At 41.9% G+C, this 12,345-nt stretch overlaps 1 protein-coding gene across 1 annotated transcript in view; it reads left to right on the top strand.

Annotated features, from left to right (window-relative positions):
* The first annotated feature begins 9,804 nt into the window (after positions 1–9,804).
* wwc1 (WW and C2 domain containing 1) overlaps positions 9,805–12,345 on the top strand; it is a 38,557-nt gene continuing 36,016 nt past the window's right edge. Inside the window, exon 1 of the mRNA XM_084940975.1 lies at positions 9,805–10,777. Coding sequence (XP_084797101.1) covers positions 10,659–10,777 — 119 coding nt within the window. The 5' untranslated portion in view covers positions 9,805–10,658. The remainder of the gene's footprint in view (positions 10,778–12,345) is intronic.

Below are 12,345 nucleotides of genomic sequence, written 5' to 3'. Positions count from 1 at the left end.
ATTATTGCGTTATAATGATATAAAATTATTGAATTTTGTGAATATGCATATTTGTACGAGAGCCCGACTGATACCAATACCAAGTCATAGATAACTATTTACACAAATTCTGCTCGGATCAGCTGATTGTTGTGTTTGTAATGTTCCAAGCACCTGTTGCAAACAGAGAAGTTCTAAAGCTCCCCCTGGTGTACAAACCAGACTATGCAGCACCAACATTCATAACGGAAATTAAAAGTTCTTCTTTAATTCTTCATTACTTTTTCACTTATCAGCTTTTTTAAATTCCAAGGCCAATATAAAGGTAGACAGCTAGTATTTGCTTATATATACTGGAAGATCAGACTCTAATATTTAATTTTTTAACATATTTTTAAAATAGTAAAAACACTTTAATTTAATAACACTAATTATTAATTATTTATAAAAAAAATATTTACATTTGAATCTAACAGTCTTACTCAGTGAATTAACATTATTATAATAAAACAGAATTACTAAATGAATAAATACTCTTATCATGCTGTAGAATTTTTTACATTAATATTTATTTAATATCATTGAATCACTGCACGATATGTTTTGGGGTTTTTTACATTTAAGTTTTTATTGATTTTGCAAGTTTTTTTGAAAACATATACTTAAACCTGTATAAGGGGGGGGGGACCAAGAAAACTGCTGGTGTGCACCCCTCCCACCCCTCCATTGATGATGTAACACAAGTGAAAAGTATCACAACTCGAGCCAACCGGAAGCCATGACTAACAGGAGATGTCCACAGGCTGCTGAAGGCCAGAGACAAGGCCTTCAGAGCTGGGGATGAAATAGGCCTGAGAACAGCGAGAGCCAACCTGTCCCGTGGCATCAGGAAAGCGAAACAGGACTACACACACAAGATAACCTCCCACTTCAATGATAGCAAGGACGCAAGAAGCTTATGGCAAGGCATGCAGGCTATTACAGACTACAAGCCTGTAGCGCGTAGCTGTGAGAGCGACACCACTCTGCTCAACAACCTGAACAGCTTCTTTGCACGATTTGAAGCACAGAACAACACACGCCCACAGAAAACACCACCACCTCCACACGACCAGCCTCTGTGCCTGTCTGCTGCCAGCGTGAAGAGAACACTCATCACCATCAACGCCCGGAAAGCAGCGGGTCCAGATAACATCCCTGGTAGGGTGCTGAAAGACTGCGCAGAGGAGCTGAAGAATGTCTTCACAGACATCTTTAATACCTCTCTGAGGCAAGCCACTGTCCCATCATGCTTCAAGACTGCCACCATCATACCTGTGCCAAAGAAACCATCCCCAGCCTGTTTCAATGACTACCGCCCCGTGGCACTGACACCCATTATTATGAAGTGCTTTGAACGACTAGTCATGTCACACATCAAATCCATCCTACCTCCCACCCTGGACCCACACCAGTTCGCATACAGAGCGAAACGATCCACAGAGGATGCAATCTGCTCTGCCCTCCACCCAGCCCTAACTCATCTGGACAAGAAAGACTCATATGTGAGAATGCTGTTCATAGACTTTAGCTCTGCATTCAACACCATAATACCACAACAACTCATCTGTAAACTGGACAGACTGGGCCTCAGCATCTCCCTCTGCAACTGGCTGCTGGATTTCCTCAGCCAGAGGCCTCAAGCGGTGCGTGTGGGCAACAAGGTCTCAAACAGCATCACCCTGAGCACGGGGGCTCCACAAGGCTGTGTGCTCAGTCCTCTGCTCTTCACCCTGTTGACACATGACTGCACACCAACTTACAGCTCCAACCATCTTGTGAAGTTTGCGGACGACACAACGCTGGTGGGGCTCATCACCAAGGGCGATGAGACCCACTACAGGAAAGAGGTTGAGCTCCTGACCACGTGGTGCAGAGACAACAACCTCCTGCTAAATGTTAGTAAGACCAAGGAGATTATTGTCAACTTCCAGAGAGGCCACGCCTGTCACCCCCCATTGACCATCGACGGCGCTGCGGTGGAGAGGGTGAGCAGCACCAAGTTCCTGGGGGTGCACATCAGTGAGGACCTCTCCTGGACCACCAACACAGCATCACTGGCCAAGAAAGCACAACAGCGCCTCTACTTCCTGCGCAAACTCAAGCGGGCAAGTGCTCCACCACCCATCCTGACCACATTCTACAGAGGAACTATTGAAAGTATCCTCTCAAGCTGCATCACTGTGTGGGGCAGTAGCTGCACTGACTATAACAGGAAAGCTCTACAACGCATTGTGAGAACAGCTGAGAGGATAGTTGGTGTACCACTCCCCTCCCTGCAAGACATCTACACCACTCGCCTCACCCGCAAAGCCATCACAATTGTCAACGATGCAACCCACCCCGCGCACTGTCTGTTCAGCCTCCTGCCCTCTGGAAAGAGATACAGAAGTCTCCGCTCCCGCACTACCAGGCTCACCAACAGCTTCATCCACCAGGCTGTGAGACTGCTGAACTCTCTTCCCTCCCGGCTCCTAGCCAGCAGAATCACCAGATTGGCAGAAGTATAGGAAGACAGACTGGACTCTACCCCTCCCACCCCCACCCCCCCACACTCTCCAACAAGAAAACACTCTCTGAACCAAGAACTGGAAAACATTCCTGACTGGAAACAACTACCTCTGCATTGCAATTGCACACACCTGCTGCTACATATTTTTAGTATTTCTTTTAGCATTATTTATATTATTATATAGTAGACTAGTTTACTATTTTCCAGAGAACACTGTTGGAACATTTTATTTTATTTATTTTTAGGTCCCTATTCAATATTACCTTATTGTTAGGGCTGTTTTTTGTTGTGCATCTGCACTTTATTGTTGTCAATGTATACGCATGGGACAGTGTGAAACGTAATTTCAATTCCTTTGTATGGCAAGTACATTTGAAGGAATTGACAAATAAAGTTTTCTATTCTATTCTATTCTATTCTATTCCCCCCTCCCCTTAAAAGTCTAAGAAAAGGAAAGCGAAACTAACTAACAGTAGGTTCCAAGAGAAGAAACACAGAAACAGTCAAATAAAAATGACAGTAAAGTAACATATGGCGCGGTGGTCACAGTTAATAATCCTTCAGATTATGGTATTATGGTCATGATTTCCTGTTTGCTTCAGATAGCTCCAAAAGTAATCTCAATGTTTATTTTTGTCTTCTGTATAATTTTTACGTTTATTGAGCATGGACTCATAGGAAGCAGTCTCTGCCATTGCTCTGATCCAGTCTTTCAGCTCAGGACGTTCTGTAGTCTTCCAGTGCCTAAGGATAATCCTCGATGCAGTTACCAGTCCAACCATAACAACCGTAAAACTATTATTATGAATTCTTGGAATATGAGAACGGTCTCCTAACAAACACTATTCAGGAGTTCAGGGAACTTCTAATCCTGACCAACCTTTTAAAAGTGGGACACGACTTCCTTCCAAAAAGGAGCTATAAGGGAACATTCCCAAAAACAATGTAGGAAAGTCCCCGCCTCAATTTTGCAGATTGTCAGATATATGCTTCATACGGTGTAATCTTGTTGGAGTATGATAATATCTATGCAGAATTTTATATTTTATGCATTTGCTTCTTGCCTCCTTAACATAAATCCCATTTCCCACCAAAATGCTCATCCATTTTCTGTTTGGAATTGGTGCATTTAAATCTTTCTGCCACAAAGTTTTAATATTCGAATACTCCCCACTTCTATTATCATTTACCAACGTATAAAAGCATGATGCTGTGTGGCGCTCCCAAGGCATATTTATAAAGTTTAGAACAAGATTTTCATGTCCCCTTTGAACTTCCACGTCACACAGTGTCTAATTTGCAAATATCTCCAAATATTTTCCTTCCTTTCCAATTTGTATGTTTGGACAAGATCTATATAGGACATGAATTCCCCATCTTTAAATAAGTCACTAATAACATGCACGATTTTAAAGCAATCTTTCCTACTTTTGTTTTTACAGTAAAAATTAATTATTAAAATTAACTCATTTACAAAAAAATATTCATTTATTTCCAACATTTCAGAAAAATATTGCAATTAGTATTGTAGCAATACATTAAATGATATTAAAAATGTTGATTTTATAGCAATATTCATTACTGAATTCATAATTTATAGTAATGTGGAGATTTTTAATTTTATACAAATATACTTTAATTTTAATTTATTATAAAAATAACACATATTTAATTCATATTGTCAAAATAACATTGAATTAAATCTATTATTCATTTTTTAAATGTTATATCCTGTACAGAACAACGTTAAGCACCTAAATAATTGTTTTATTCCAAAGAGAATGAAGCCCTGAACACAGCTCCACATGTGTAAGGCCGCCGTGTGTTCTTTTTAAATCGAGTGACATTTAGACAACAATACAAATCCTTCATGTCTGTGTCATCTCCATAAATCCTTCTCTAAAAACACGAACTTACATATGTGAGAGGTGTTTATTAACCGTAATAAAAGTCTTCCTCCATGTACAGTCATCTTAGTTTATGGTCTGCAGATGTTTTCTGCAAAAGAAGCAACAAGAAAAGCAGCAGCACCCCACAGTGATGTACCCCACAGTGATGTACCCCACAGTGATGTACCCCACAGTGATGTAACCCACAGTGATGTACCCCACAGTGATGTACCTCACAGTGATGTGCCCCACAGTGATGTAATCCACAGTGATGTAATCCACAGTGATGTGCCCCACAGTGATGTGCCCCACAGTGATGTACCTCACAGTGATGTGCCCCACAGTGATGTAACCCACAGTGATGTGCCCCACAGTGATGTGCCCCACAGTGATGTGCCCCACAGTGATGTAACCCACAGTGATGTACCTCACAGTGATGTGCCCCACAGTGATGTACCCCACAGTGATGTGCCCCACAGTGATGTGCCCCACAGTGATGTGCCCCACAGTGATGTAACCCACAGTGATGTAATCCACAGTGATGTAATCCACAGTGATGTGCCCCACAGTGATGTGCCCCACAGTGATGTGCCCCACAGTGATGTACCTCACAGTGATGTGCCCCACAGTGATGTAACCCACAGTGATGTGCCCCACAGTGATGTGCCCCACAGTGATGTGCCCCACAGTGATGTAACCCACAGTGATGTACCTCACAGTGATGTGCCCCACAGTGATGTACCCCACAGTGATGTGCCCCACAGTGATGTAACCCACAGTGATGTACCCCACAGTGATGTGCCCCACAGTGATGTGCCCCACAGTGATGTGCCCCACAGTGATGTACCCCACAGTGATGTACCCCACAGTGATGTGCCCCACAGTGATGTACCTCACAGTGATGTAACCTACAGTGAAGTGCACTGTGGGTTTTACTGTTGCTGTAACCAATTACAATAACATTAAAAAGAAATATATTTCATGCTTCACTTCAATTTAGTGGATATTTTATTCCTGTTATATAAAACAATTATGAAGGGAAGAACATCGTTTGAATATTTCCTCCTGAAAAAGCAGCTCAAATCTAGCAAAGTGCTTCATTAAGAAAGCACTCAAAGCTGGAAACACGTCTGTTAGTGAAGGCATTTCCTTTTTTTCCACAGTAACAGAGGCTTCATGGAGGCCTGACCCTGCATCCCACAGCAGGCACAGCTTCATCCACTGCTTCATGAATGCAACAGTGCCAAAAGAGTGACACGGCTGCTGGGATAATGATGGAGAAGCAGCGTCGTTTTTCACTTTGTGACTGAGGGGATAAAAAACCCTTCTAGCTCGCTGGTCTGAGTTACACCTGCAGTCCTGTGGAAGATGACATTGTCTGCTCAGAAACACAGACTCATAAGTGTTTATAATAATGGAAATGGTCAAAGGCTCTGTTTTGGACCCTTTTGCTGTCACAGCTACTTTAACTCTTCTACAGGTTGTTGGACACATCCCTGTCCCTCACATCAGAAAGGTCAGAGGTCACACATTGTCTTCTTTTGCTCTCCCAGTTCCAGTTTCCCTGATCTGCTTGGCAGTTTGTCCACCTTTGTCAAAATGTTGCTGTGATATTTGACTCTTGCTTTAAGTTTGACAAGCAGATGAACTCGGTGCTTCTTCCATCCATGCTCTGCATTAAAAATGACGCCTTTTCTTTCTGTGACTGATCACAACATTCTCATTCATCCCCTCATTTCCTCATGTTTGGACTACTGCACTTCCCTTTATGCTGGCCCAGTCGGTCCACTCTGTCCTGTCTCCAGTTTGGTTGCTGGGCTCCTCATGGAGAATTCAGAATGAGCTTTAGTATCCTCCTGTTTATCTACAAACACCTTCATGGTCTGGCTTCTTACTACTTCCACTCAGAGGGATGTTTTCACCCCCAAACTATGGAACAGGATTCCCCTCACAGCCAGATCTGCTCCCTCACTGGATCTTTTAAAACTGCTCTTAAAGCTTATTTTTACTCACTGGGTTTTGGCTCCTGTGTAGATTCTCCTGTAAAGAGTTTTTGTATGTACAAACTGTAATGTATGACAGCAGACTGAGAATATTCCACTTTTACCTCATCACAGTTTATGACAGTAAAATCCATCAAACACAGTCAAATCTGTGATAACAATAACAATAACAACAACAATAATAACAATAAAAATAATAATAACAATAATGGGTAACAGGTGATAGGACATTAGTTCTGGGTCATATCTGCTCATTCTTGTCACGGACCTGGGTCTGAGGGACTCAGGGTCCTTGAGCAGTGTGGACTCTCATTATTATTATTGTCATTATATGTGTGTTTTTTAGCTGCACTGTGCTGCAGTTCTGTGTTCCACATTGGGTGTATAGGCAGGTGTGTGCGTGTGTGTGTGGCTGTAGCTGATAGGCTGGGTTACAGGCACTTTCAGGCCTGGTGGGTGTGTCCCTGCCAGGTGGCTGGCCACACCTGAGGAAATGATCACACACACCTGCAGCTGATCAAGCCTCGTCGGAGGAGCTACTTAGGAGTGTGGTGGAGCTCTCGCTGATGCTGGATCATTATGTGACTACCTGTCAGTGGTTTCAACATATCAGTAAGTGTAAGCCTGCCACAGTTATTTCCAAGGAGGAGCCTGGAAATGAGGGGGCAGCAAGCACCGGGTGCATGGGCACCGGGTGCATGGACACTGGGAGGAAGACACGGCACGGGAGTCTGGGGTCCACAGGGATTTATTGTTGTGTATTATTTACGTCACTGTAAATAAACGCACTGCTTGCATTGAAGAGTCCTGCATTTGGGTCCTCCTGTCCCTCATCTCCATGGGCTGCCAGCGCAGCCGTGACAATTCTAGTGATTTAGACGACCAGTTTAGTGCAGTGGGAGCTAATGTGGAGTTTTTCCTACAGCGCTCGAAGGCAACAGAATTGTAAAATGTTAGGATGTTTGGGTTTCACTGTCAACCACAGCAGGTATTGATATTGCTGTGCAAAGATTGCTGCTATATAAATATTCAAAAAGTTGCGTACTGAACTGAAGCTCTGTTTGCAAAAATTAAAACACAAAACATTGATATGCAAAATAATTAATACACGTTTTGATTGGACATAGTCTCCCCTCCCCCCCCCCCCCCAAAAAAAACAAAAACAAAAAAACAAAACATGTCACATGATGATCATTATGAATTTAATGCCAGCAACTGCTGAGCAATAGAAAACTGTTGTTGAAGTTGTTTTATGCTAAAAAAAACAAAACAAACAAAAATTAAAATAACTGTTGAGGTGAATTAAAAGCATGATTGGACATGGACTACACGTTTCTTTTCCAGCTATTTATTTATGAGTGACTTATGTATGTATATATATGTATATATTGTACTATTCTTAGTTAGCGTATTGTCTGTCTTGTCTTAATGTTGGTTTATAATGGAGCACTGTAACAAAAAATAATTTCCCCCAGGGATCAATAAAGTATTCTGATTCTGATTCTGAAGAAGAGCTTCGCACAGTTTTTACAGATAAATATAGGGAGGGTTTCAGCTCTCCGTGGAAGACTGTGCATAATTCATTCATAGTACATAAAGTCGTTAAGATTCAGAGAAATCTTCATACACAAGGTTAAAAACCAGGCTGTGAGCTCATCACTGCGTCCTTCAGTTTCACTTGAATCCCTGTGAAGGAAAAACAGAAACAAGGCCGCGAGATAAACACTGAGCACACGCTTTGGTGACAGTGGGAAGGAAAAACTCCCTTTAACAGGAAGAAACCTCGGGTGGAACCAGGCTCAGGGAGGGGCGGGGCCATCTGCTGCGACTGGTTGAAGTGAGGGGAGGGAGACAGGATAAAGAGATGCTTTGGAAGAGAGCCAGAAATTAATTATAACTGATGAATAAATAAGAGGTGTATAAAAACACAGTGAGTGAGGAAGATGCACCCAGTGCATCATGAGAAACCCTCAGTAGCCTAAGCCTAATGCAGCCATGCCCGTAACATCTGCACTATGAAGTAGTTTCACTCTTTATTCTTGATGTTGGATTCTTGTTTGAAGAAATATCTGCACAATGGAAGAACCTGCAGGTGATGATAACCATCATTTCTCCCAACCTGTTCAGCACTGCGGAATATTGTCCTCCAGGGGGCGCTGTGGGCTTGAAAGTTTGGGCAGGTTAGGAGGTTTAACTGCTAACAAATAAGTGAATAACATTTAAACCAGGCTTTATGAATAAAACATTAATGTATGAGCCACAAAACTGAACAAAACTTTAAGTATCACCATAACTCACAGCCTACAATGAAACTTTCTGTCAATAAAAATAATAAAAGTTGTAAATGTGGAGGTTTATCTGGGTGTTTTTGTTTTGTTTATTTGTTTGATTTAAATTTTTAGACCAAACAATAAAAAAATTTAAAAAGTACAAAACAGACAAAATATAACGTTTAAAATTTACCAATAATAATAATAATTATTGTTACTATTTATATGGTAATAATAAATAATAATCCATAAATATCCATATAATAAAAAAATGTAAAATGACATATGTTAAGATAAGGACTTTTTTCAAAATTTTGAATGGATTCTTACTGTTGTAGTAGAATAAAAGTTTAAATCATAAATAAAATTATACCACAAACTATAGAATATGCATAAATGCATAATTTGCTATTTTTAAATATTAAATTAAGGTAGAACAGCAATGCTTCCATAAAAATAAAAATTATTTAATGAAAATTGAGTTACTGAGATTTGAAATTTTTGCTTTTGAAGTTTTTGCTTTCAAAATACTTCACTTTGATTCACTTTACAGAGTAGATTTGCTAGTTTCAGGTGGATTTTTGATCATTATTTTTAATCATGAAAGTTGTTTGTCAGGAGCAAGATTTTGCAAAATCGGAACAGCTGTTTGAATAAAAACACAGCGCGTGTGCATTTCTATTTTACTGTAGGTTTTATTGTAAGTTCCAAGTGTTTATTCTTAGTGAATTTTAATCTTGTTTGTTACTAACTTAACTCACACCTAGTTTTGATTGTTTTAGTTGTAACTTTTTTTTAAACTAACGTTTAGCTATAGTTCACTGCAACATTCTCTTTTTTAACATAGATTTTTTTAATTTTAGTGATATTTCAATACAATAACCAAAAGTATTTACATTTAATTTTTACCTTCACTATAGGCCTATGTTGTGTTATTCATAGACCCCTGTATATTTTATTCTTCTTCCTGCTGCTATAAAACAATATTTTTTCTCATGGTATCAGTAAAAGTATTTTTCGGAAATTGTTTTGCCCGGAAGTCTTATTTTGTGTCCTGGAGTTTGTCAACAAATATTTTATTTTGAAATCGGAAGTCGGGTCGAGTGGCTACCGTTAGCTTGATCGGTTCGAGCGAAGTCATCGGGACCGAAGAAGACTTTACCGCCGCCGCTGCCACTGCTGCAGCCTCCCTCTGCCCAGCTTTCACCGGAGGATTTTTACGGGATAACAGAGAAGTTCTTCGGCTATTTAGCGGATTTTAACGGCTGTGAATTCTCTCGGTACTTTTCTCCTTTCTCCAAGCGGCGGGCGGACTGTTCGCTGTCCCGCAGGCTGGAGGTTAGCGTCGGTTACTGCGGCTAAACATGGTGGCCTGTAGGCACGGAGAGGAGCCGAGCCCCAGCTCTGCGGGTTTGGGGGTGTTATAAGGGAACGCGAGGACGTTTTTGGCTGCTGCTCCACCCTTTTCTAAGTCTGCGCTTTGTTAATCTGGAGGTTTCTACGGGGCTACCCGTGTGTTTCCGTTAAACCCGAGCAGCAGTACCACCGGCGGCAGCAGGACCCCGTCCGTGTTCGGCGGAGCGTGGATAATCATCCCGAAAAAGTTCTTCCAGGCCGCCTCAAAGTTTGCCCGCGGACCTGGGAAACTCCAGACCGTCCTGGACACTCCTCCAGCAGCTGTGTTTACGTTACGGATACTTTGAGGCTCTCAAACCGGGATGAATTGTTGCACAAGTGCAGCCTGATGAAACAGTTTGTTTTACCCCCTTCCTCCTCCTCCTGTTCAGGGTCTGATTGTTAATCTGAGGATTATTATGGATTGTTACCATGGCCTAATCCAGCCAGACTCTGAATTCGGGGACTAACTGCAGATGTAGAGTCTGACTGTGATGGTGATGATGATGATGGTATCTCTTCGCGATGATTCTGAGTAGAGAGGAGTTCATTACATGGAGACTCGCCTGACATGCCGAGGAAGGAGTTGCCACTACCTGACGGTTGGGAGGAAGCCAGAGACTTTGATGGCAAAGTTTACTACATTGACCACATTAACCAGTGCACGAGCTGGATCGACCCCAGAGACAGGTAGGACTGCGCGAGGACAGGTGCCGTCGACCTTTGACCTCTGGCAGATAGTCAAAGCACATACATGTGATAAATACATGATGTGTTAAAGGCTCCATTCATGCGGTAAACGAGGAGATGTGAGCCTTTTAGCCCAAACATCGTTGTCTGTTCATGAAGTCAACACAGAGTTCCACACCATGTTTGCACTGAAGTACCTTGATATGGATTTAATGTGCAATATTTAAACCTGCTGAAGAGGCTTTTTTATTTAGGGAGCTGTCGCAGCTAAAAGCCAGTCACACTAATCCCAGTAATGCCTGATTTTAGGGACCTTGTTCCCAGTTTTCTGGCAGGTTTATTTGTTTATTAAGTTATTTGATAAGACATCATAGTAAAATCAGTGGTAGCAGGTGATGGAGGAGAGTTGGTATGAACCTTCCAATAAAAGAGTTGCCCAGTGGCTGGCCAACGGCTAAAGACTGCCACTGGCAAACCTCTGATTGGTTGGAGAGTGGTTGCTGGTTGGTGCCTGGTTTTAAATTAGTGGCAAAGAGGGTGCTGCACCAAAATCCTCCTTGGGATTGCTTTGGTTCCTCACAGGTTGCTTTGATCACCTGCAGTTTGCTTGGAGGACACCCACTCATTTGGAAACACTCACCAACTAACCACCAAGCAATTGCGTACAACCTCCCAAAACTACTCGCCAACTGGTCGGGAATACTTTATTTTTCCCTAGCAACTGCTGGTTACCAGGGAAACACTGACCAGTCAGTTTCACAGCATCCACTCACAGCTGGATGGTGGAATACTTGTTATTCCCTAGCAACCGGTGGTTGCCGGGTAGTCTCCAGCTGGTGCGACTGAGGCGTGAATGAAATGGGTGGCTGCTGGAGTCAAGGTGGGTGAAACAGAAGGTGATGGCTACCTGATGAATCAGCCTCACAGGTGTGCACAGTAATTAATTAATTGCAGTGAAAGCCAATCACCTGCATGAATTATTATCTGTAAATTAGAGTGAATGCATTTTATGTACATATATATATATATACTTTAATAAGTATGGGAAAAGTTCATTTTTACCCTGTAATCATGCTTTTATTGCTGCAGTGAGGCAGCTGGAAGCTAGTGAAGTATTTTGAGCTCTTGGCAGCCTGAACATGTTCATTTATTAATGTTTAATCAGACCACCTAGACTGCTCTTAAATAACTTTTTAGCAACGTTATTATTTTTGGCTTCTGGATGGTTTGTCATTTTGTGTTTGTAGTAGATGATTTTTGATATCGCTAATGATTAAACGGGTCAGTAATGAACAGCCAGTCCAGTGAGGTTCCTCCAAATAACTCACTCCAAATACCTGTTTACCTCTGCGTGATGAATCATTCCTTCTCTCGGGAATAATCTGAGGATGGAACCTCGAGCTGAGTGTGTCACAGAGCAGAAAGCCTCCTTCAGTTTGTTAACCTGTCATAAAACCTTGGGTATCTCAAAGCTCAGGATGCCAGAGGTGCTTTCTTGTTTGCTCATTTACATTCCTGCTGTCAGGCGTGGAGGTGTGTTACCTGTTCTTTTCTCCTCTCTCGTAGAA

This window comes from Perissodus microlepis, chromosome 10, assembly GCF_051167445.1.
Source record: "Perissodus microlepis isolate ML-2025 ecotype Zambia chromosome 10, ASM5116744v1, whole genome shotgun sequence".
Classification (NCBI taxonomy): domain Eukaryota; kingdom Metazoa; phylum Chordata; class Actinopteri; order Cichliformes; family Cichlidae; genus Perissodus; species Perissodus microlepis.
The sequence above is the reverse complement of the archived record's forward strand: the minus strand, read 5'-3'. Positions and strand labels throughout refer to the sequence as shown.